Source organism: Mesocricetus auratus, unplaced genomic scaffold (genome assembly GCF_017639785.1).
Source record: "Mesocricetus auratus isolate SY011 unplaced genomic scaffold, BCM_Maur_2.0 Super-Scaffold_100031, whole genome shotgun sequence".
NCBI classification, from domain to species: Eukaryota; Metazoa; Chordata; class Mammalia; order Rodentia; family Cricetidae; genus Mesocricetus; species Mesocricetus auratus.
The window spans coordinates 6,339,429-6,363,550 of record NW_024429212.1 but is presented as its reverse complement, the minus strand read 5'-3'; the positions used below and the strand labels follow the sequence as shown (position 1 = coordinate 6,363,550).

The 24,122-nt window shown below is 54.4% G+C and overlaps 2 protein-coding genes across 15 annotated transcripts in view; both read left to right on the top strand.

Moving 5' to 3' along the window:
* Positions 1-8,933, top strand: part of Mcf2l (MCF.2 cell line derived transforming sequence like) — a 137,070-nt gene extending 128,137 nt beyond the window's left edge. For 7 of the 14 annotated variants that reach the window (XM_040733566.1, XM_040733565.1, XM_040733569.1 and 4 more), the window contains 10 exons: positions 147-239; positions 1,210-1,288; positions 1,420-1,486; positions 1,963-2,078; positions 2,358-2,450; positions 3,251-3,325; positions 5,959-6,080; positions 6,717-6,829; positions 7,187-7,290; positions 7,430-8,933. In XM_040733566.1, the coding sequence (XP_040589500.1) occupies positions 147-239; positions 1,210-1,288; positions 1,420-1,486; positions 1,963-2,078; positions 2,358-2,450; positions 3,251-3,325; positions 5,959-6,080; positions 6,717-6,829; positions 7,187-7,290; positions 7,430-7,515 (948 nt within the window). In that variant the 3' untranslated portion in view covers positions 7,516-8,933. Of the gene's footprint in view, positions 1-146; positions 240-1,209; positions 1,289-1,419; positions 1,487-1,962; positions 2,079-2,357; positions 2,451-3,250; positions 3,326-5,958; positions 6,081-6,716; positions 6,830-7,186 lie in introns of all 14 variants that reach the window. The other 7 variants (XM_040733573.1, XM_040733575.1, XM_040733576.1 and 4 more) reach the window with 3 other exon arrangements.
* A 2,958-nt stretch (positions 8,934-11,891) lies between these two features.
* Positions 11,892-24,122, top strand: part of LOC101828456 — a 28,948-nt gene continuing 16,717 nt past the window's right edge. The window contains exons 1-9 of the mRNA XM_040733391.1: positions 11,892-12,004; positions 15,803-15,963; positions 17,975-17,999; positions 18,077-18,190; positions 19,401-19,541; positions 20,892-21,001; positions 21,453-21,576; positions 22,031-22,622; positions 23,310-23,337. Coding sequence (XP_040589325.1) covers positions 11,932-12,004; positions 15,803-15,963; positions 17,975-17,999; positions 18,077-18,190; positions 19,401-19,541; positions 20,892-21,001; positions 21,453-21,576; positions 22,031-22,622; positions 23,310-23,337 — 1,368 coding nt within the window. The 5' untranslated portion in view covers positions 11,892-11,931. The remainder of the gene's footprint in view (positions 12,005-15,802; positions 15,964-17,974; positions 18,000-18,076; positions 18,191-19,400; positions 19,542-20,891; positions 21,002-21,452; positions 21,577-22,030; positions 22,623-23,309; positions 23,338-24,122) is intronic.

The following is a 24,122-nucleotide window of genomic DNA, read 5'->3' as shown; positions in this document are numbered from 1 at the left end:
CTACCCGTGGGAGCACTGGGGCTCCCACCACCCTTAGCCATGACCCCACCCCCATGCGTCCCCTCAGTTTAGTTTCCATCATCGCTGAACAGGACGCGTGACTCCACCCTGCATACTGATACCTGTCTCTGTCCCTGTGCCATCAGATGACAGCGGTGGGCATCACAGAGAATGTGAAGGGTGACGCCAAGAAGTTCGAGATCTGGTACAATGCAAGAGAGGAGGTTTACATCGTCCAGGTAGGGCCACTCGCTTGTCCAGCAAGCCAGGGACTGAGGGAGCCCTTGAGCCTCTTCGGGGTGGCCGCTGGGAGACTGCCGATGAGAACCAGGTCAACGATCTCCATGAGGTCCGTCCCCCAGAAGCAGGAGCTGTCGCTCTAGGTTGCTTCCAGGGCCACAGGATGTGCTAGGCCCGGGGTGGGATTTGGGAACAAGTGCGTCTAGGGTAATTGACAGGCGCTACTAGAAATGGCTCTTGCTCCCAAACATCATGGTGGCTCTAGAGAGCTTTGTCCACACTGCCTGGCTCTGTGGAGGAAAGTATGGTGACCTGTCCTTGTTGGCCAGTGGAAGAGAGAGAAGAGCCACAAAATAGACTCAAGGGACAACGTTCTCTCCATGAGGCCCAGGCATACATTTCCCATGAAAGTCCTAGCCCAGCCTGGCTGGGGTTTTTACTTGCCCTCAGAGTCGTAGAAGATGGGGTGGTAGTGCCGCAGCCCCACTGTGCCTCCTAGTTTTATACCCAGCCAAGAAAACCTCACAGAGCTGAATCAAGGTTGGAGCCCAGCAGCTGTCCCAGAAGTAATACTCAGGCTGGGCTTCAGACCTCTGTATTAATGCAGGACCACGGTGAATTCTCTTGACCTGGTCACACCCATCTGGTGTGAGTGTGCCCAGCACCTAAAACAAGTTCAAATAGAGGGTACTCCCAGAAGATCTGTTCTGCAGCCCAGGCCACATGTGCAATTAGCCCAGCACACCGGCATCGCCAGGAGAGTTGACCTCCCTGCTAGTAACTGTCTCTCCTTGCCATGCCCTGGGCACCTGCATAGACACAGCCTTTTGCAGCCAATTCTGTGCTGCAGGGTTAAAAGATACACAAGCTCCTTCTGTCTGTCACGCACAGGGGCCTGTTGGTTCCTGGGATGGTCCTCCAGGGTATCTATTGGAACCTGCACCAATCCCCGCCTCTCTTTTGGAACAGGCCCCGACTCCTGAGATCAAAGCAGCATGGGTGAATGAGATTAGGAAGGTTCTGACCAGCCAGCTCCAGGCCTGCCGGGGTGAGGCTCCCTTTGGCTTCTGTCTGTTTTCCCGTGTGCCACTGTCAACCGTCCGAGAGCCTTTAGCCCGTGAGCACACAGGTGCTCAGTTTCCACCCGTAAGTGATGCGCGGCCGTTTGCCCTCCCACAGAAGCCAGCCAACACAGAGCCCTGGAGCAGTCACACAGCCTTCCTCTGCCCACGCCATCCAGCACCAGGTGAGCACGGCATGTGGTAATCAGAGCCTAGAAAGTAGACGGGCGTACTACAGTCCTAGCACAGGGGACACCGAGGCGAAGGGACCTACTAAAGCCACATGTCCCCAAGACATGAGGAAAAATGGCAGCGCTTCCGCACACGCCACAGGGTTCACTGTGTCACTGGATGAGTGCACACGGCCCTCCAGTATCATCTGGGGATTATGTGTCAGTGGCTTACGCCTGTCCATAGGGCCCAAAGGTGTCGTGTCTAGCTCTACCTGCCTCAGCAAGTCCCCTTCTTCACAACTACCTGTTTGTGGATCACTTCTGACTGTAGTCAGCATGCCAAGGGTGCACAGCCTGGTGGCAGTTGGTCGCCAACTTTTGAATGAGGGAACAGTCTAGGAGCCAAGATGTTTCAGTGACAACAGTGCTCAGACAGTCCTGAGAAATTAACTGACACGCTGTCTCTTAATTGGTCCTGATGCCCTCAGTCCCACAAAAGGGAACACAAGAAATGTCAAGAAGCTGGAAGACAGGAAGACAGACCCACTGAGCCTGGAAGGATATGTGAGCTCGTCATTGCCAAAGCCCCCCGAGAAGGGCAAAGGTGAGTGTCAACTGCATTGTGACCCATTCAGACATTGCACATGGAATGTCCATCAGCCAGCATGGGAAAGCTCAGGGTCGCTCCTGCACACTGGCCTCCCCGCAGACCCCCTCATCCATAGTCACTGTGCGCCTCCATCTGGAGCACCCTCAACTGGGCGGCTTCTCTCTGCCCGCCGACTCGTGAGTGTAGGTCCGTGGCTGGCGCCCTCTGCACCCTGTCATCCTCCCTCCCCGCCCAGATGCTGTGTCTCTGCATTCTGTCTCTCCTCCTTCCTAGACGATGCGGTCCCTAGCTCTACCTCTGAAAGCTCTGCGCTTTCCAGAAAGCGCTTCACGCTGCAGGGCTTGGCTAACCTCAAAGGTCAGAAAGGTAAAGAGGCAGTAACCCCCCCACTGCCTTCCACGCCATCTCTGTGTGGCGACCTCTGGCGCTGCACACAGCCACACCCACCACATCATTCTTGCCAACTGACGCCGAGTAGACACAGACGCCCGACGTTATCTTTTAGGGGTGCCTTTTGGATGCAGAGAGAGCCAGCCTTTCAAGCGCGGCCTGCTAAAACCTGCAGCTCTTAACCGCTTATCCGGCCCGGCCCCTTCTCCCACCCCACCTCGAATTTTCCCATTGGCTCTGCAGGCCTCTGCCTTTCTTGCTGCCATGACTCTTGACTGCTGAGTACCATGCCCAGGTTCCAGGGTGTTTGCCAGTGACCAGGGGCAGAGGGAAAAAAGCCTTTGAACTGAGAGCTGAAATAGCTTCGATGTCTGGGAATGCTCCTTGGTGGCCAAAGCTCGGGCTAGCCCTGGCATGGCTTCTAGTGCACAGTGCTCCCTTCCAGTCCTCCAGCTCTCCCAAACGACAGACACAAGCCCAAAGAATTAGAGGGTTCCCCAATTTATAATTCTTAGTTGGCTTCAAATTTGAATGAAAGAAACGCTTGTTCTGTTCCTGCACTCCTTCATAAACAGAGCTGAGGGCAGCCCCTAAGATGATGACTGACGGCTAAGGCCACCTCCTGCCACCTCCCGCCACCTCCCGCCACCTCCGCTCTCCGGGCCTCCCCGCCTCCCTGTGCGATCCCTCAGCCATTTCATCTCAAAACACCTCGCCTGCCTCCTTCCTCTGCTTTCTCTCTACTGTTGTCTTTTTGCCTCTTCCTCTCCCTGCAGCCTCTCCGACCAGTCCTGACAAAAAAGCTAAGCGGCATGAAGTAAAGAGCGACCCGACTCCCTTTGGTTTGCGAGGTAGCGCGGCAGCCCCTGAACCCCAGCCAGGCATGCTGTCTGTGGCCGTGCAGGGTACCTAGGGTGACAGCAGATAGATCAGACGAGCCGGGAGCAACAGCTGGTGGCTCACAGCTTGGTACCTGGTGACAGGTGCCGGAAGATGCCACATTCCTACTGTCGCCTCGGCCCGTCGTTGGCAAGCAGAGAGGCCCAGGCACAGCTTGGCTGACCAGCATTTACACTGAGATTTATCACTCAGTGCTGGTGCAGCCCGCAGGTGCCCTGTTCAAAGGGCCGTGGTACCAGCACCCTCCCCCGAGTCACCAGCTGGCCCTACCATTCTGGGTGGAAACAGGCAGAAGAATCAGGTCTTTGCACCAGGCAGATGGCCACTGAGTTCAGCTCCACACTTTGGGCTTTGGGTCCCTGTTTCCTTGTCCCTGGAAAACCCAAGTCCTCCCTTATCCCAAGGATCTCGGATTCCAGGAGAGGGTTCCTAGGGCCACCCTCACCATAGGGGCAGGTTTATTCTACGCCTCCCCCAAACCATGCTCCAAGCCCTGGTTACCCAGCTGCAACCCTCATAGGTCAGCGGCTACCTAAGTTCATGAATGGGCAGATGCCCAACACTCCGATGCTGCGCTCCCATAGCTAGGGAGCCACTCACGATCTTGACATGTCTGTGGAGGTTCGCTTATACCCACTCAGCGCTTTGCACGTGTTGCCCAGGACCCTGTGATACCCCCGCCCCGTGGGACATGGTGTTTGGAGGCAACAGACACAGCTGTGGCTGTGCAAATGCTGTTTTTCTACCTTGTTCTGGCTCAGTGGCTTGTTTCTGCCAGGGTCCCTTCCCGTGAATCTGAGTGGCATCAGCGCAGCCTTCTGGGTTGCAGAGAGGATGACCAGGTGACATGTGGGGGCTAGTCACCCCCATCCTTTCTACCTTCTGTAGTGCAGATACAGTCCACACCTGTGAGAGAGAAGGGGAAGAGACAGACAGACAGAGAGACAGAGACAGAGAGACAGAGAGAGAGAGGATAGCTGAACAAGGCAGTTGGCTAACATTCTCATGCAGTCTCCCAGAATCCCCAAAGAGAAGGATGGCGCCTAATTTGAGGTCATCATACTTTTAAACTCTGTTGTGTCCTTGTCTCACATCTGGCACCTAGACACTGTTAGGCCGGCATGTTGGGCTTCCTGTTAATAGAGTGCCCAGCAGACAGCAACACGATCTGATGCTACTCTGGGTCAACCGACACTTGTGAGCTGTGTTAGCTGCCATAGGTGAGCTGCTGGAAGTCTCTCACTAAGGAAGGCAAAGATTTCCGTGTAGCGTGTGACCAGCTGTGTGGTCTCCCATGCTGGAAGGTTTTGTTCTTGGGAGTGTCCGTCTGCTCCAAGTGTCCTTAGACTTGGCTGTTTAGATAGAGCCCCGCCCCCCAGGTGAGCTTTGAGGCAACATGATGATCGGTGGAGAACAAGACAGGGTCAGGCTGCCCGCACGTGTGTTTGGAGCACGAAGGTAGATGGTTGTAGCCGGAAACCCCTACAGCCCAGTTCTTACACACACGCAAGCCTAGCATGACACTTTCCAGAAGCAAGTACACAGCTGTCCCCAGGCGCTGCGTCTGGCCTCAGGGAAGCAGATCAGAGGTTCTCAGCCGGTCCTGCCATAGTGGGGGTGGGTCCTGAGCCTGCGCGGTTGATATCTGAGGACTATCTGGGCCTGTCTGTTTCCTAGGAAGACAGAAGAACCTTCCCAATGTTCTTTAGCAGAGGGCTTTCCTCACTGGCGCTGAGCGTGCTCAGCCATGGGGTGGCTGCAGAGCTACCTCTTTGTCACCTGATTTCTCGGGGGCTCTTCTGTCATTCCGTCACACCCCCACACTGCACCAGCACCTGACACAACACGGCAGCAGGTGTGCGTGGCCTCAGGTCCGACAGGCAGGCTGGATCTCCATCTCTCCAAAAAGGGAAATATTGATGCTACCCTTTGGAGCATATAGCAAGAGAAACGAGAAGGAAGCAGTAGGAAACATGGGCCATTGGCCAATCCTGTGCTTTTGCCGGATGGCAGGACCTGGGTTGCTAGGATACCCACACACAGCCTTGGCATCCTCCTGCTTGTTGACCTGTCCAGGAGAACCACAGCTGTGTGCATCTCGCAGGGCAGGGGTTTATTTGGTCATTCTTGCTGGAAATTGCTTTCCTGGCAGCAAAGCAGTTGTTTGCAATCTCAGCTTTAACTGAAGCCCTCTTCCCTTCACAGGGTTTGCTGTGGAGTCTGAGTAGGTGGGGTTTGAAGAGCTGGGGACCTGAAGAAGGGCCTGGGCCTCATCTTACCCTTTAGAGTGGCCCAGCAGATGGAGGCAGACATGCTCACACCCCGTCTCCCTGCACTGTGTGTCACGGTAGAACGTACCCAGCACTTTACAACGGTATAGAAGGAACCAGTCTAAGCAGGTGACTCCAACAGAGACAGAGAGCTGTCGCGTGCAGCTCAGTTTGGTGAACCTAGGAAGATGACAGGTCATGTTCAGAGTCCCACAGCTATCTATTCCAGGGGCCTGTGGACCTCATAAGGAACACACTGGGGTAATGGTGACTGCATCATGAGCGTGGACCTCACAGGAAGCTGTTTCTCCTAGGCTGGAGCAAAACATCCCAGTCACTGGAGGCCCCTGAGGAAGACGGGGGCTGGTCCAGTGCAGAGGAGCTCGTCAACTCATCTGATGCAGAGGAAGATGGTGGAGTGGGCCCCAAGAAGCTGGTAACATTGGCCTCCCTGTGGGTGGCTCGGGGTGGGCGCTGTGTCCTGTGAAGAGGAGATATTCTAGGTGGCTCGGGGTGGGCCCTGTGTCCTGTGAAGAGGAGATATTCTAGGAAACCCACCCTGGCCGGGTCCTTTGCAGCTGCCGTTCTCCATCCACAGACATACAAGGATCACAGTCCACTACCCATCGTCCCGTGGCTCTGTGTGCCCACCTGTCTAGAGCTCCAGCAGGGTTCACGCCTTCTTAGGGGGAAGCCCATACCTCACGTTAGTAGTGTGTTCTAACTGAGCCTTCCTAAGGCTATATCCATGCTGGCTTGGAGGTTAGCAGGGCGCTCAGGAGCCCATAAAGACATGTGGTGTTGTGAACACATCGCTGCATCCATTTTTATCCTCGGCAATGAGAGTTGTGCCATCCCCTGACACTAGGGTCCTTTCTAGTTTAAGCCAGACCCCCCACACAATATAGCACTGCTCCTCCCCTTGCTGGCACTCGGAAGCCTGCTCTGACGCAGGCACGCCTGCTGCTGTCTAGCCGGCACTACACAGGAGAGAGAGGATGGATGTGTTGTTGGCCTGCTGACACTGAGAGGCAGCGCGTGCTGACAAGCTTTGCCCCTTTGTCATCCTCAGGTTCCGGGTAAATACACAGTGGTGATGGATGATGAGAAGGAGGGCCCTGACGCCCTTGCCATGAGGAGTGGAGATACGGTGGAAGTAGTGGAAGAGGGCGCCGAGGGGCTCTGGTAAGGTGGCAGTACGCTCTCCTACTTCAGACACGCCCCTGTGTGATCCTGCCTCAGACATAACCATGTGTGATCCCTCCTCAGACACGCCCCTGTGTGATCCCTCCTCAGACACGCCCCTGTGTGATCCCACCTCAGACACGCCCCTGTGTGATCCCTCCTCAGACACGCCCCTGTGTGATCCCTCCTCAGACACGCCCCTGTGTGATCCCTCCTCAGACACGCCCCTGTGTGATCCCTCCTCAGACACGCCCCTGTGTGATCCCTCCTCAGATGTAAGCATGTGCCCACCTCAGAGGCACCCAACCACAGACTGTGGGCACGGGCTGCATTATAACCACTGAATTCCCTTCTCAGGTATGTCCGGGACCTGACCAGCAGCAAGGAGGGATGGGTGCCAGCCAGCAGTCTGTCCACCCTCCTGGGCAAATCCAGCTCAGCTCAGTGTCTGAGCAGCTCAGGTAAGACCCAATGTGCGCGCCAGCTGTGCCCTGAGCCTGCCAAGATCCTCAGCCCAGAGCCCGTTTAAAAGCAGAGAGGTTTCTAGGTGTGCAGAGGAAAGGGCCAGAGCCGAAGTCTGTCTCCACTGGTTTCCCGCAGACTCCAGTCCAGGGTCAGCCGTGCTGAGCAACTCCTCCAGCTGCAGCGAGGGCTACCCCACTCCCTTCTCCGAGCTCCAGGGATAGTGGCCAGGCCTCTGTGGCAGGCGCTGGAGGCCGCCGTGCAGTAGACCAGCATGCAAATCTCTCAGTTTTCTTTTGCTTGGGCTTGCTTAGTATGGGAGGGGATGGTGCGCCAAGACATCCGGAAGCAGGAGGACCCTGTCCACCGTGGGCTTCAGAGGACACGGGGGCCCTGGCACCAGGACGGCACTGCATGAGCATAACCCAGGAGACGATGGTCCACCACCAAAGCTACTTTAAAAACTCCGGAGTGGACAGAGGCGGGGCTACGGGTCAGGAGACCCCTGCGCAGAAAGCTGGGAGATGCCCTTTCTCATACGTGGGCAGCCAACAGACCCTGCTGTGCAGCCTCTCCAAGGTGTCCTGACCTCTCTGGTGCTTTCTGTGGGACCATCATCCTGAGGAAGGCACTTCTAACAGGAGTGGACAGTTTTCTACCAACAGCCCAGGAGGGGATCAAGGGACTCTTGTCTTTTATAAGTTTTTGATTTTTTTTAAAGCAGGGATTAATCCCATGGCCATTTTTTTGTGGTACACTGGCCTCAAATCTTTACCAAGAATCACTGTGTTTACATGAAATGACAATTTGATACTGTATTTGATATAAAACTATTTTTTGTTACTGGGGTTTACATCGAAGCACGTTGTTTATATAACTGAATGGTTTCTGGGGCACTCTCACCGAGACCTGGCACTTCCTGGAACACATCCATCCCAGGTGAAGGAAGACCTGGTAAGTCAGGGGCGTCGCCTCCACCAGAAGCAGTCAGAAATCACCGAGAGTCTCACATCTGCATAGGTTTTGTTTCCACGAAAAATGTAAAGTATAATTTAAAATATTAACCTTCTTTTCTACAGTAAAAAGGAGACTCTCTGTTTTTTTAAAAGAATATCATTAAATTAGGATATTTTTATTATTTTTAAAGAAAATGTAAAAATCCATGCTGTCAGCCATCCCCCAGCAACACAGGCACCGGCTGCCTGTCCACGTCAGGGCAGGCCCCGCCTCCCCTCCCCTCGCCTCGCCCATGGGGGGAACCTACAGCCTTCATTCAAGTCACGGCAGAACTGCCACGAGAACTGTTATCCCCCCCTTTTGTGTGTGTCTGAGAAACAAATTCTGTTCCTTGGAAACGTTCTGTGCCTAGTAGGGCGATATTTTTATATGTATGTATGTATATATGTTCACGTGTGTATATATGGTCTGGGTGTAAAGGGTGTATTTATGCTCTCATGCTGCTGAACATTTGTCACTTTACGGTCCCTCCCTGTCTCCTCACCCTGCTGCCATGGGAGGCCACCGAGGCTCGCTCACCACTGTTTGTCCAGGTAAAATCCCTCCTCCCCGGTCCTGTGGCTTGCAGAGCCATAACTGGCCACATCTTCAGAGAATGGTAATAAAATAAAAAACAGTGCAAAGATTCTGCGCATTTCTGGTGCGTGTGTTATGTGGGAATAAGCGTGGGATGTAGTCTGCCCTGCCTGTTCAAAACACGCCACCCTCTTTTACGATCTCACCCTTGTAAAGACGCTTTAAAGTGTCACGTCTTGCCCGGCGTGGTGATGCGCGCCTTTAATGGCGACACTGCAGAGGCAGAGGCGGGCGGGCCCCTGTGAGTTTGAGGCCAGCCTGGTCTACATAGAGAGTTCCAGGCTAGTCAGAGCTGCATACACAATGAGACCCTGTCTCAAAACACGAAGAAATGTTATGCTTCAGTCATGGAGGCGTTTACTTCCTACTGCTGATACAGATGAACATTTAAAGTCAGAAGTCTTTATTGTATGCATGGAGATTAGATGAAGGCCAGCAACTCCCGCTGTCCGCCATATTGGTAAAGGCAGTGGGGTCCCAGCACTGTGTACTTAGTGATGGGCGAGGATAAGAAAGAGGCAGGTGGGATGGAGAGGGTGTGCAGTCACCAAGCACATCATGATGGCGTGTGACACCTTATCAGACAGCGTTGGCGTGGAAATAGTACCAGGATGTACTTGTGAAAAATGTGAGGGGGACCGGAGGCGTGCAGCAGAGACATTACAGAGGAATAACAACACACTCCCAGCTCCTCCCTGAAGGGTTAGACAGTGAAGGAAGTTCATTGGTCTGTGAGAAAGGGGGGTGGACAAATGGGGAAAGAATAGCGAGCAGAAAACACGAACACGTGATGGAGAGATGGATCCAGACATGGCTGGCTCACGGCGTCACTATTGTCCTAAGGCGGCACCAAGTAGGCCAGGCAGATCACTGCCGAAGGAGAAAGCAATGACTGGAAGTGAAAGGAAGGCAAAAGATTAGCCCAAATAAACACAAAAGAAATCTGGCGTATTAATGCTAGTAACAAAAGAAATGAAGTTTAGGGCAGTTAGAGTTACTGTCATCAAACAGGAGATAGTACCGCTCCCAGCACACACAAAACAATGGAGTAGACAGTTTGCAATGGGTATTTTGAAGTCTGGCCATTACTCTAATGACACTGGAACTCTGCTCCCTAGAGCTAAATAGATAGCTACTATCAGCACACAGGGGCTGCAGCTGAAGTATGACTGGGGTTGTACCACACGTAATCTAAAAAGACAGAATTATTGAGCTACTCACGTAAGACAACAAATATAATCAGTGAAACTCAAAGTGTAAAGAAAAAATCCTACCTCGAAGGTAGAAAATAAAAACAAATAAAAATAAAAACTTTGATTATTGGAAAACAGAAAAACTATAATTTATAGAAAAACTAGTTAGGAGATAGCATGGCAGCATGTCTGCTTAACAAAACAACAATGGTATCACACACACATAAACATCCCATAGGGCCAGTAACCTACACACACACACACACACACACACACACACACACACACACACACACACACACACACAGGCCATAGGGCCAATAAACTCCAAAACCATGGAGGTTTTTTGTTTTGTTTGTTTTATTTTTCGGCCAGATTTGTAGTACCAGACATGAATTCCCTTTGGTGGAGCCAGCCTCAAGCCCAAATCAGAGAAGAGCTGGTTTCCCCTGTAACAGTCACTATTTCACCCGTGGGCTCGTTTACCTGGAAGGTCACTGTTGTGGCATGCAGGGTTCAGTGGTGGGGGGACAGCTGACGACTATTCCCCCGGTGCGTCCTTTCAGAACTATGAAAACTAGACATCAGGGAGGAAGTTTCCAGGTCTCTCATGTGCACCGGGCTGCAGGGAGAGCCCTGGGAAGCTACCCAAGGAAAAGGTGGGCGTGGCTGGGAATGAGGCTCAGTGTTTCCTATCCCAAGGTAGGGGAAGGTGTGCCTGAGCTCATGCAGACACGCACAAAGGACTCCGAGATCCCAAGGGAAGCCTGCCTGTCCTCCCTGCGAGAGTAAGAGACAGGCAATGGCCCCCATGCCTACCCCTTCAAACCAAGAGCCAGGACTAGGCCCAGTGCTCACAGTCACCACGGGACAGGTATGAAAGGAAGGCCAAGGAGATAAGGCCCCTGCAGGTCCACGTGGAAACCCCTGACACCTGACACCCAGCAGCCAGCCCCGACATGTGCCACAGGGAGGTCTCCATCTGCTGAGGGAACTTCGGGGGGGGGGCCCAAACACCATGTGGACTCAGCTTCTGCCCTCTGACGCGCCGAGGATGCTTAGTAGTCACGGCCTGGCGTGCAAAGGGGAGGAAAGGGAGCTGGAATGAATTGCTGCGGCTCCTCTCGTGTCCCCACAATCACCCTGTGACGAGAGGGTTGGGCTTTGCTGGGCGAGTTCTGACCTCTAGCCCAGAAGAGGCAGCACTGTCAAGTCTGAAGGGACCCCAGGAGTCAGAGGCGCCCCTGAGGCAGACTATGGGATGGGTACTGTCAGTGCTCCTACACGAGGTCTGGCTCCCAAAAGAGCCATCAGCCCTGTACCCGTCCCTGGAAAGGACATTAGACCCAGAGTGTCCACCCCAAACCCACAGTATGGTCCAGGAGGCTGCGTAATCATGAATGTTCTCGGGGATGGACCCAGTTTTCACACAGAAAGTCCCATGTCCAAAAGCCCCACCTGGGGCCTGGGCCAGAGGACATGGAGGAACAGGACCCAGGCCACCTACGGAGGGCTGCTGCTTCCGGTGTGGGAAGCCGTGGCGAGACAGCTACTGGAAGCCAGCAAGGGCCTCACAGCCCAGGTCTCCCCTGCAGCTCTGTCCCAGGTCGCAGCCTTTGGGCCTTCAGGGTGTCATCCCTGTGGGTGTGCGTGACATCTGTTCCCACCTCTAGTCAGAGCCCACTGTGCCTGCCGTTCCTTTCCCTGGACGTACAAGGGCTGGAGACAGCCCTGAGAGCCAGCCTCCAACCAGCCTCACGGAGTTCTAGCTTTCCCCACCCCCTCCCCTCCCCCCTGCTCTTTGCCCTCCCAGAGGCATCTGGACAAGCCCCAGCGAGAGGCCACAGCGGCATCATGGTTCCTCAGTCTCTGGGGCTGGTGTTCTTCTGCTTCCTGCTCCAGCTCCAGGGACCGCTAGGAGCAGTAGGTATGCGGGTCCCGTCCGTACAGGGAGGGTATCTCTGTGGACTGGGTGAGCGGAGAAGCCAAGCTGTTTGCGGCAGCAGCTGGGATATGCGCAGGAACCGCCTCACGGCTCCCTTGGATGTGTGTCCCTGCCCAAAGCAAAGGGAGTCTGGATGTTTGCCACTGCGAGGGAGGCTGTGCTTCATGCGGGCAGGGCCTTTGGCTATTGTTTTCCAAAAACTTTTTAGAAGTAGGGAGCTTTCCTGCCCCCTGGGGACACCGCCTGTGAAGCTGGACCCTGGAGGCCACTCAGTGCAGAGCTCTGAGGCAGGCGACCCGATGTGTCAGGACAGCCACAGAACACTGAGCTACAGGTTTGCTCACTGTCTCAGTCAGCCCTGTGGGTCACAGCCACAACGCCTCATCTACACACACATCACACACACGCATGCACACACGCACACACACACACCACACATCCACACACACACACACCACACATCCACACACACACACACCACACATCCACACACACACACCACACACATCACACACACCACACACATCACACACGCACACACATACACCACATCACACACACACACACCACACACATCACACCCACGCACACACCGCATGCATGCACGCACACATGCACACACACACACATACACATCACACACACATGGCTCTGAGACCTCAGGGGAGACAGTTTGAGGACATGCATAGAAAGTGCCAGAGCCTCACCTGCCAGAAGAGCCGCTGCCATGAATGTTCACATGCATGGTGGCATGGGTCCTCCAGCTAGCACTGTCCCCTTCCAAGCCCACGGCAAGTAGCGATCGCAGCGGGTTGTCCTCCTGTGAATGAGTGGTACAGGGCAGCGATGGCTTTACAGATGCCCTTTCCCGGCTTTCCCAGACACTCTGCTGCCGGGTGGAGACCTTGGGATCCCGTTTGTTTTGGAACCCTAGGAGGTTTATTGATGCAAACTCGTGTTTCCTAAGGACTCACCCCTCATCCCTGATCAAACCGTGTGTGCCCCAGTGGCTTGGGACAGATGCGTCTTCCTCTGCCTGGTTCTTGACAGGTCCTGTTTAGCAGCGTTCCGGCACTTTCCTTCCAAACCAGACCAGTTCTCCAGGAACACATTATGAAAGGCTCTCCAGCTTGACAAAGACACGGCGGTCCTCAGCCCCTCCTCTTCCCTCTCGCTGTTCCTTCCTAAAATGATTCCTCTGACTTCATCCCTGTCCTCCCAGAGGCCCCTCCATTTGACTATGCCAGCATCCTCCTGGTGACCAGAGCCCCGCTTTCAGCCCCACCTGAAGCCAGTTCCTCCCAGCAAGGCCCGTGTGGGATTCGCTTCTCTAAACACACCGTCTCTGCACAGGGAGAATCGTCTCTCCATTTCCGCAAGCCCTCTTCTCGATGCACTCGCTGCTGTGGACTCTTCTTTTTTTTTTTTTTTTTTTTTTGGTTTTTCGAGACAGGGTTTCTCTGTGGCTTTGGAGGCTGTCCTGGAACTGGCTCTGTACACCAGGCTGGTCTCGAACTCACAGAGATCCTTCTGCCTCTGCCTCGAGTGCTGGGATTAAAGGCGTGCACCACCACCGCCCGGCTGGACTCTTCCTTATCTGCCCTTGTCCCCCATCCTCTCTCTTCCCGTCCCAGTCACACGCCTCCCCGTGGCTACCCCGCTCACACACATCCTAGCCACACAGTTTATGCAGCATAATTGTCTTTTGGGGCCTCGTCTTCGTTGCTGGTTTCCGCCCCTAACTAATTTTAGCTAATTAAAAACCCTCATCCCCATCCCCACACTCATACCTAGGATTCAGACCCCATGTCTGTTGGGGTGTCCCAAAGAACCCTCAGATTCAGCATGTCCAAACCACGGCGGCTGCCTCACCAAACGTTGCTTTTCCGAAGCTAAATGGGGAACACTGGTCACGTAGTTCCTGTGAGGGCAGGGCTGTGTGGGGAAGGCTGGATCTGGGACCAAATGGGACATCTCCAGTATAGCAAATCACAGGACTAGGAATCCCAGGTGAAGCGGGTGTGACCATGGCACCCAGGGATGATGAAGTGTTCTCGTTCGATCTGAAGCCCCGGTGATGTGTGGTTTGGGATTCCTGAATTGACTCCAGGACACAGCGCAGGGCACACGGATGTGGGAATAGATGAAGAATTTAAATATATGCTTGTGTACACATTTTCTGTATGCACAATGTGTGATTTACTGTATCCTCTATGTCCCGTCTCAAGCCTTGCGTTCACTGGCATCGCAGGAGACTGCCATCTGGCAGCCTCAGACATTACTACCGATACATCTGAGTTTTTTTGTACGCCCTCCAACTATTTTCTCATTATAAATCCCTAAGAGATATAGTGAGCAGGTCAAACCACATAGATGTGGTAAATTTTCATTTTATCTAATGAATATATCACCATATACTTCTCTGTAAGGCTGTGCCGTGTTATCTGTCACCAACTATCAATGAAAACACACCCAATTTAAACTCAACTGAGCCTGGAGCTGGTCATGTCTTAGACCTTCAGGCCTCAGGAGAGGGTGAACCACCGGAGAGCCAACCTATGCACCTTCCATTCCTTGAGGTGGACAGGAGCTCTTTGGCTCCTATGCCAGAATGGAAGAATATTAATGTGGGTGGGTTGTTTCTGTCACTGAGGGAGATGGACAAGCTGTGTTCATCACTGAGAGATCTAATGTGGGTGGTTTCCATGAGCTGGCCCAGTGTGGTTTCCTTCACTTCCTGGGAGGATCCAGTGAGGGTGTGGAGGGTCCAGTGAGGGTGTGGAGGGTCCAGTGAGGGTGTGGAGGGAAAATCCAGTGAGGGTGTGGAGGGAAAATCCAGTGAGGGTGTGGAGGGAAAATCCAGTGAGGGTGTGGAGGGAAAATCCAGTGAGGGTGTGGAGGGAAAATCCAGTGAGGGTGTGGAGGGAAAATCCAGTGAGGGTGTGGAGGGAAAATCCAGTGAGGGTGTGGAGGGAAAATCCAGTGAGGGTGTGGAGGGAAGATCCAGTGAGGGTGTGGAGGATCCAGTGAGGGTGTGGAGGATCCAGTGAGGGTGTGGAGGATCCAGTGAGGGTGTGGAGGGAAAATCCAGTGAGGGTGTGGAGGATCCAGTGATGGTGTGGAGGATCCAGTGAGGGTGTGGGGGATCCAGTGAGGGTGTGGAGGGTCCAGTGAGGGTGTGGGGGATCCAGTGAGGGTGTGGGGGATCCAGTGAGGGTGTGGAGGATCCAGTGAGGGTGTGGAGGGAAAATCCAGTGAGGGTGTGGAGGATCCAGTGATGGTGTGGGGGATCCAGTGAGGGTGTGGAGGGAAATGCAGTGAGGGTGTGGAGGGTCCAGTGAGGGTGTGGGGGATCCAGTGAGGGTGTGGAGGGAAATGCAGTGAGGGTGTGGAGGGAAATGCAGTGAGGGTGTGGAGGGTCCAGTGAGGGTGTGGAGGATCCAGTGAGGGTGTGGAGGGAAATCCAGTGAGGGTGTGGAGGGAAATCCAGTGAGGGTGTGGAGGATCCAGTGAGGGTGTGGAGGATCCAGTGATGGTGTGGAGGATCCAGTGAGGGTGTGGGGGATCCAGTGAGGGTGTGGGGGATCCAGTGAGGGTGTGGGGGATCCAGTGAGGGTGTGGAGGGAAATGCAGTGAGGGTGTGGAGGGTCCAGTGAGGGTGTGGGGGATCCAGTGAGGGTGTGGAGGGAAATGCAGTGAGGGTGTGGAGGGTCCAGTGCGGGCGACTTCCGAGCGGCTTGGGGAAGCTGCCAGTATTGCATGGGACCTTCTGTTTTTCAGTTTTCCTAACCCAGGAGGAAGCACACAGTGTCCTACACCGGCAACGGCGTGCCTACTCATTCCTGGAGGAGCTAAGGACAGGCTCCCTGGAGAGAGAATGCCTTGAGGAGCAGTGTTCTTTTGAGGAGGCCCGAGAGATCTTCAAGAGCACCGAGAGGACAGTGAGTGCCCCTCACCCCGGGCGGGGGCCAGCGCTTATGTAGCACACTGAGACTGGAAGGAAGAGAGCTGGGAGTGTGAGGGTCACACCTGTGTTCGCAGCCGTCTCCCCGTTTCCGTGGTAGTTGTCACTCAGTACACATAGATACACAGGAACCCTGACACACAGGCTTCCACTTTCAACCACACTATATGTAATTTTCTTTTTTTGGTTTTACGACACAGGGTTTCTCTGTATTGTTTTGGAGGCTGTCAGTCCAGCCCGGCCTCGAACTCACAGAGATCCGCCTACCTCTGTTTCCCGAGAGCTGGGATTAAAGGTGTGGGCCACCACCACCCAGCCACAATATGTAATATTTTAAAATATTTAATGCGCTTTATTTACTTTCTTTTTGGACATTTTTTATTTAATTAACTTTTTTCATTTATTTTACATGCCAACCACAGTTTCCCCTCCCTCCTCCCCTCACAGATGACCCCAGCTAAGACTCCTAGCAACAGTGTACAGGGTGCCTGAACTGGCCATCTACTGTAAGCCCATAGACAAATTTCTACAACAGAATAAAAGTAACTTCTAAAGCACATTTGATGTGTCTGCTAGTTTCCCAGAGGAAATTCCCTTATTCCCTAAGGATCCAGGGCTGAGAAGGGAAGATTACCCTACCATGGAGGGCTGGCCACACACACTCAATGCTGTCCCCACAGGAGGCAGCTCCTTTGGAAACATCTGAGGAGCACCGTGGTTTCCTCCACCACACCTGGCCATGCGCAGTTCGATTCTGAGTCTCTCTCTTGTTTGTTTGCTTGCTTTAATTTGTTGAGGCAATGTCTTGCTCTGACGCCCAGACAGGCCCCCAACACTGTCTTCCTGCCTCTGCCTCCTCACTGCTGGATTTACAAGTATGTGCTACCATGCCCAGCCCTGCAGTTTCATTTTGCAGAAGAGGCATATTTAAACATTACTGAGCATTTTCCATTCTAGTTAGACATCTGTCTTTGGACGTTTCTTCCTAGGAAGGGTGTGTCAGGATAGGACGATCTTTGAGACTGGGTTCATCATGTTTCATTTTGTCATCATCTCTGGAAAAAAAACAGTCAATCACATTCCTGGAGTTATTGCAAGGGGTTTATTTTTCATTCTCCAAGGGATTTTTTTCCTCTGATCAGCTTTGACTCATATCACATCTCACACTCACAGAACATCTCTCTCACCAGAATTCTCATGCAGCAGGCTTCACACTCACAGGAGACCTCACTCATATTCAGAGAACACCTCTCTCACAAGAGTTCTTACATTCACAGGAGGCTTCCCACTCAAAAGGCCTCACACAGGAAATTCATGTATACAGAAGAATTTACACCCTCACAACACCTCACAGAGAACACCTCACACAGGGTACCTCACACAGAACACCTCACACATTACACCGCACACAGAACACCTCATTCTCACAGGCTATTTCACAGACTCAAAGGATACATCATGCAGGATGACACCCCCCTCCCACTCACAGAACAGCTCTTTCAAAAGTGTCCTCACACTGGTAGGACACCTCATACAGGGAACCTGCAGAAGCTACTTTTCTCACTGGTATAACCAAATACCTGACAAGAAAGAACTGAAGAAAAGGCAGGCTTGTTTTGGTTCACAGTTCAGGAGGAAGGCCATCATGGCAGGCAGGGAAGAAGTGACAGCAGGAACACGAGGCAGCTGGTCACAGTGCATCCAGTCAGGAAGTAGAGACTGACAGGGGTGGGGTGGGGGGAGGCAGGATTAGGGCCAGAACTCAGGTGCGCTGACTTGACAGAGGCAACTGCGTCACGGCTTTAGATGTCTCTAGAAAGGGCATAGAAAAATATGCCCCTCAGATACGCCAGAGGGTTCTGTCTCCCCAAGCCCCTCACAGAGGCCAAGGTCAGGAGCCCCTCCCACAGCCCTGAGCTCCCTCCATGGACACTAGCTGCTACTACTGCCCATGAACGTGCCTCACGTGGCTTCTTCTTCCCCCTCAGAAGCAGTTCTGGATGGTCTACACCGGTGAGTAGGTGAAGAGCCGTTTGCGGCCCTCCCCTGTGGGCCTTCTTTGTGGCACACTAACGACAGCCCACCCACAGATGGGGACCAATGCGCCTCGAATCCGTGCCAGAACGGGGGCACCTGCCAGGACCACCTCCAGTCCTACGTCTGCTTCTGCCTCATAGACTTTGAGGGCCGCAACTGTGAGAAGAGTAAGACCAGCCTCCTGCCTCAGTTCACAGACGGATGGAGTGGGGAGGGGAGGGCCCGGGCCCCTGATTCCAGGGTGTTCAGCCTCGTCAAGGAAGGACAGGGTGCCCAACCCCTCCTCAGCCCTGTGGGAAACCCGTTAAGTACTCTCTTCAAACTGAGAGTCTAAGGTTTGGGGTCTCAGACTCAGTGTCCCTTTTGGCTCCCTGCCCTGGAGGTTTGGTCTGGAGAGAGCTGAGGAAGGGTCCCTATGTCACTACCAGCTTCTGTCCCCACCAGGCAAGTCAGCCGGGTAAACTTCTCTGGACTCCCACAGGCGGCTCTCGGTTCTTCTGGGAGGGCATGTAAAGTACCACGGAGTACAACCCACCTAGGAGCCCTTTAACCCCAAGCCTGCGTGTGCAATCACGTAGGTGGGAAAGACCCATCTCCAGTTCTTCCTGGGGCCCGCGGCTCGCCGTCAAGCATACCTTTAGCTAGCTGTCTGTGTCCCATGGCCCAGACAGGCAGCAGTATTCCGGCTGGAGGATCCCCCAAGGTTGTCTCTTCAGACCAACGGCCTCATGTTGTTCACATGGGTTCTTCTTGGTGTCGCCAGAGAGAGTAGAAAGGAAGGAGGGGAGGCGCTCACAGGGTCCCTGACCTGAGAGGCTTGCACACCCTCCTGAGCTCCGATTGAGAGCCATAGGCAGGCCTCCAGACCGGAGCTCTGAGCTCGCATGCTGAGCCAGCTCTGATGCCCATGCTCTGCGCAGCTGAACTGACCACGCCCCTCTTCCGTCTGGCCCAATGGCCTATGCTGGAACCAAGGGCCTGGATGGCTCACGTGGTCTTGAAGGTTGCCCCTAGAATTAATTCTCCCTTTGGCCGTTCCACGGGCCAGTTTCCCATTCTGTTGGCAGTTTTTTTACTGTCCCTGGGAAATTTTTCCCTACCTCCAGAACCGTTCCCAACTTCTCCTTAGATTCTTGGAAGGGGAAAGTGTCACATACCAGCCCAGAGTCCTCAAAATGCCATCGAGGCTGCCACTGTTAGGACTTCTCAGATGTGTGACCCCCAGCTCCAGGTCTCCTCCCTGCAAATCGGTCCACGGGGGAGGTGATGCCAAGTTCCGTCTCAGTAGCCTGCCGCTGTACGCCGCCTACCAAGGGAACAAGAGCGACCGCCATCATGGCTGACCTGCCAGCCCCTCAGACTGCCTTCTGTCCTCAGACAAGAATGCCCAGCTGATCTGTGCAAATGAAAATGGCGGCTGTGACCAGTACTGCACTGACAATCCAGGGACCAAGCGCACCTGCCGCTGTCATGAGGACTACGTGCTGCAGCCGGATGGGGTGTCCTGCAAACCGAAAGGTACGGGTCCCACGCACTGGTGCTTCTTACACCCCGGAGAGTCAGTCACCTTCGCTGGCCTGTGGCACGTTATCAGCCCAAAGAGGCATAACAGGCCAGACCCCAGCTAAGCAAGCATCTGACAGACACTGGAAGCTGAGGGACGCCCTGCCTGGGAGCGTGGCATGCTGGGACAGCAACCTGCACTGCCTCAAGTGCCCTGGGGCGAAATGAGGCCCTTTGTCTCCTCTAACACCCAATCTGGACACCTCTAGGTTACATCTGGGAGTCACACGGACACACCTGGCACACCTGCCCACTGCTGCACAGTTGAGAACACAGTATGACTTACTGTGACAAATTACACACATGTGGGTAGCAGGAGTGTGCACCTGTGAGTTCACTGCCTGCAGGGGTCGAAAGGTGTCAGATCCCCGAGCTGCGTTGTGAGCTGCCTGATGTGGGAGCTGGGAACCAACCTCGGGTCCTCTGCAAGAGCAGTCAATGCTCTTAGCTGCTGGGCCACCTCTCCAGCTGCCTTAGAGTGCGTGTCTCGAATAAAACCTGTTTCTCCAGGAGATGATTGAACCTGCACTTCCAAGGGCTGAGGCTTCTTTGGAAGAGGATGGGTTCGGCCTGGTCCATGAAGCTAGAGGCCAGCGGACCACAACTAAATCTTCTTTCTTACCCAAGGAGTCAACAGTGTGCAAAGAAGCATGAGTGAGGTCAAAATAGCAGGACGTTCTGTGTGGTTGGTTCATTTCCCTTGCCTTGTAGCAAATCCAAGCAATATGTCCTCCCTGTGAAGACCTAGCATGTCCTCCCTGTGAAGACCTAGCGTGTCCTCCCTGTGAAGACCTAGCATGTCCTCCCTGTGAAGACCTAGCGTGTCCTCCCTATGGAGACCTAGTGTGTCCTCCCTATGGAGACCTAGCATGTCCTCCCTATGGAGACCTAGCGTGTCCTCCCTATGGAGACCTAGCGTGTCCTCCCTATGGAGACCTAGCGTGTCCTCCCTATGGAGACCTAGCATGTCCTCCCTATGGAGATCTAGCGTGTCCTCCCTATGGAGACCTAGCATGTCCTCCCTATGGAGACCTAGCGTGTCCTCCCTATGGAGACCTAGCATGTCCTCCCTATGAAGATTCAGGAGAGCTCAGTTCTAGAAAGCAAGGTCTCCGTTTTCCCAGCCCAGTGTCTCTCCTCTCACGGTGCTGTAATGGGCTGCCCTCTGCCCACTCAAGAGGGAAGCACTGCTCTCCTCCGCCCCGAGGCTTCCCACTGTCCCTGGCAGGGGCCAGCCGCTTCTGAACCCCTACCCACAAGCACCCTAACCTCAGCACCCCCTCGTCTGACTTCTGCTTCATACAGTTGAGTATCCTTGTGGGAGAATGCCTGTTGTGGAAAAAAGAAACTCCAGCAGCCCCCAAGGCCGGATTGTGGGAGGCAAGGTGTGTCCCAAAGGGGAGTGCCCGTGGCAGGTAAGACTCTCCGTCCTGTGCGGACCCCGCTTCTCCAGCTCTCTTCCCCCTGACTCCAGGGTTTCTACCCCAGGGTGTGGACGTTTTGAATTGGGTCATATTTACACACAAGGAACATGGGCTGGCCCCCACCCCACCCACATCCCAAGGTACTCCCCCCATGCACACACATACACACTTGTGCAGAGAAAGGGGAAGAAAAATGAATGTTGAGGCCTGCTCCATGCAGAAAACCATGCACAGTCTGCTGCTGCCTCGGGGGTCCCTTGAGGACCCGCATGTGTACCCCACCGTCCATCATCCTGTTCTACCAGAGCCCCCAGATCGAGAGCTGCTCTAAATCCCCAGGGCCCTGTGTTGCAGGCAGGAATCCTGGTAAGCCAGCTGCTTCCTGGGGGCAAGGGGACCATAAAAACAGTGTGACTTTCTGTGTCCGTGTGCCCCCCCCCAGGCTGTGCTGAAAAGCAGTGGGATATTGCTATGCGGGGCCACCCTGATGGACACCTCGTGGATAGTGTCCGCAGCCCACTGTTTCGATGGTATCCGGAGTTGGAGGAACATAACAGTGGTGCTGGGTAGGTATGGCCTATCCCTGGCCCCTCACATGAGGCATTTTCAGACCGACCGTGGCTCAGGGGCTGGCCAGATGACAGCTCCAAGAAGGGACCACACTAGAGCTGACTCACTTGGCCACTGAGCTTTCCCTTCCCTCAGGGAACAGGGGGAGGTTTAGGGCTGTTGTTCCCACCCTGCCCCTCTGAGTGGGTGACAAGAGTCCCATCCACTCCTCGCTCCTCAGTACGCTGGTTCTAGATACAGACCATTCACAACCTTCCCTCCATAACTGCAGGGGGCCCTGGTGCCTGTTTTTCCCAGCACCCCAGGGAGGGTACAAATCCTCCAGACACCAGAGGCTGAAGTGGCCCTGTCTTATGCTCTAGGCCAGAGGGCCAAGACGAGCAAGGATTCTGTGTGGGGATAGGGCCACCCGTGGTAGGGTGTGTGCCCTGAGTGGTGTGGTCCTCTCAGGCGAGCACGACTTCAGCGAGAAGGACGGGCCTGAGCAGGTGCGGCGGGTGGTACAGGTCTTTATCCCTGACAAGTACTCGCCAGGCAAGATCGACCACGACATCGCCCTGCTTCGCCTCCACCGGCCCGTGACCCTCACCGACTACGTGGTACCCCTGTGTCTGCCTGAAAGGGCCTTCTCTGAGAACACCCTATCCAGAATCCGCTTCTCCAGGGTCAGTGGCTGGGGCCAGCTGCTGGACCATGGTGCCACCGCCTTGGAGCTCATGGCTGTTGAGGTGCCCCGGATGATGACCCAGGACTGCCTGGAACGTGCCAAGCACAGTTCCAACACCCCCAAAATCACCGACAACATGTTCTGCGCTGGCTACGTGGACGGCACCAAGGACGCCTGCAAGGGCGACAGCGGCGGCCCTCACGCCACACACTACCGCGGCACATGGTACCTGACAGGCGTGGTCAGCTGGGGGGAGGGCTGTGCTGCTGTTGGCCACGTGGGCGTGTACACCAGGGTCTCCAGGTACACAGACTGGCTGATCAGATTCATGGACTCCAAGCTCCAGGTCGGGGTTTACCGAGTGGAACTACTCTAGCTCCTTGAGAAGCCCGGCCTTTCTTGAGGAGGAGGCTGTGTGGAGTCCATGGAGTCTCCTGCTATTCTTGGGGTGGGGAAGGAGAAAGAGAAAAAGAGAGAGAGAAGGAAGCAGAGGGGGAGATAAAGGAGGGAAGCAGACGGAAATGTCTGAACTACTAAACAAAGACTCTCAGAGGAGCTGGGCGGGAGAACCACAGGCAGGCAGCCCTAAGGGGCAGCATGGTCCTGAGAGAGACAAGGCCCGGCCCCTGCTACTGTCTCCCTGCAGCTGCCTCCCGTCTGTGTGTGCTCTGCCTGCAATGCTGCAGTGCGCACACGTGCATACAGAACATGTGTATGCACACGCATGCTCTGCCTGCAATGCTGCAGTGTGCACACATGCATATAGAATATGTGTATGCGCACGCGTGTGTGTGCACTCATGATGCACACATGGCCTGCACCATTGTTCACTTTGGTTTCTTTTTTGTGTGAGTACCCCGTCTTTATTTCAATTAAATGAGAAACATCATCTGAGGGCGTGGGGTCATCCTTCCGGGTTTCCCAAGGGGGTGTTTCTGAGGTAGTGTGTGTTCCTGCCATTCACTGCTTCCAACCTGACAGTGAGTGGCTGACCTTCGCAGCACACCTCGGGGAAGCCTGCTGTCCCCCTGGGTTGACCTTAACTCCGAGGTCAACCCTCAGTCTCCTGGGTCATCAGCAACTAATGCAGGTATGCAGCTCACAGAGCTGTCCTGAGGTGGCACCAAGGGCCCTGGAGAGACCTTACTTGAGGGTCTAGTTCCCCGAAGACTGACATGATCAGTACGAGATGTGCTTATTTTCCAATTAGCGCTTCCTTTCTGGGAGTGAGGCCAGAGAAAGAGTCGGGTGCAAAGGAAGGAACCCCCCAAACCAGCATTAGTATTTGGCCCGAATCCCCTCACCCTTGATGTCATCACAGATTCAGTGTAGGCACAGTGACCTCCACATAGGCAGCACCAGGCAGGGCAGAGGCCAGGCACCAGTTAACAGCCACCAGAGCTGCCACACATCTTTTCCTGGCTGTGTTACAATCTGCCACAGTCTGATTAACGGCAGTGATTTCCCGCCTGGTGAGATGCCAGCACCAGTCTCGACATCTGACATGACTGGGTGTGTTCCCTAGGCACCCACCGCATGCCAAGGCCCTCTGGGCACTGGCAACTGCGATAAGCCAAACACCATTCCAGTACCCTTTGGCTACGTGCAGGCACCCACAGTCATGAGCCATTGCCTAACCAACCACCATAGGCAGCACAGGCTGTAGCCAGTAAAGTGGGCACGAGGAGTCCCATTTCTGCCCGCGAATATACAGACACGGTGTGCAGACTCCCCAGGCTCAAAAATACCCCACCAGATGAGGCTTCTAAAGTACACAGGGTCAACGTGCTCTCCAACAGTCGCGTCTACTTGGAGAAAGTGGGGACAGGCTGAGCACTCTCCCCTCAGAGACCAGATTTTAGAGTTTTGTTGTTG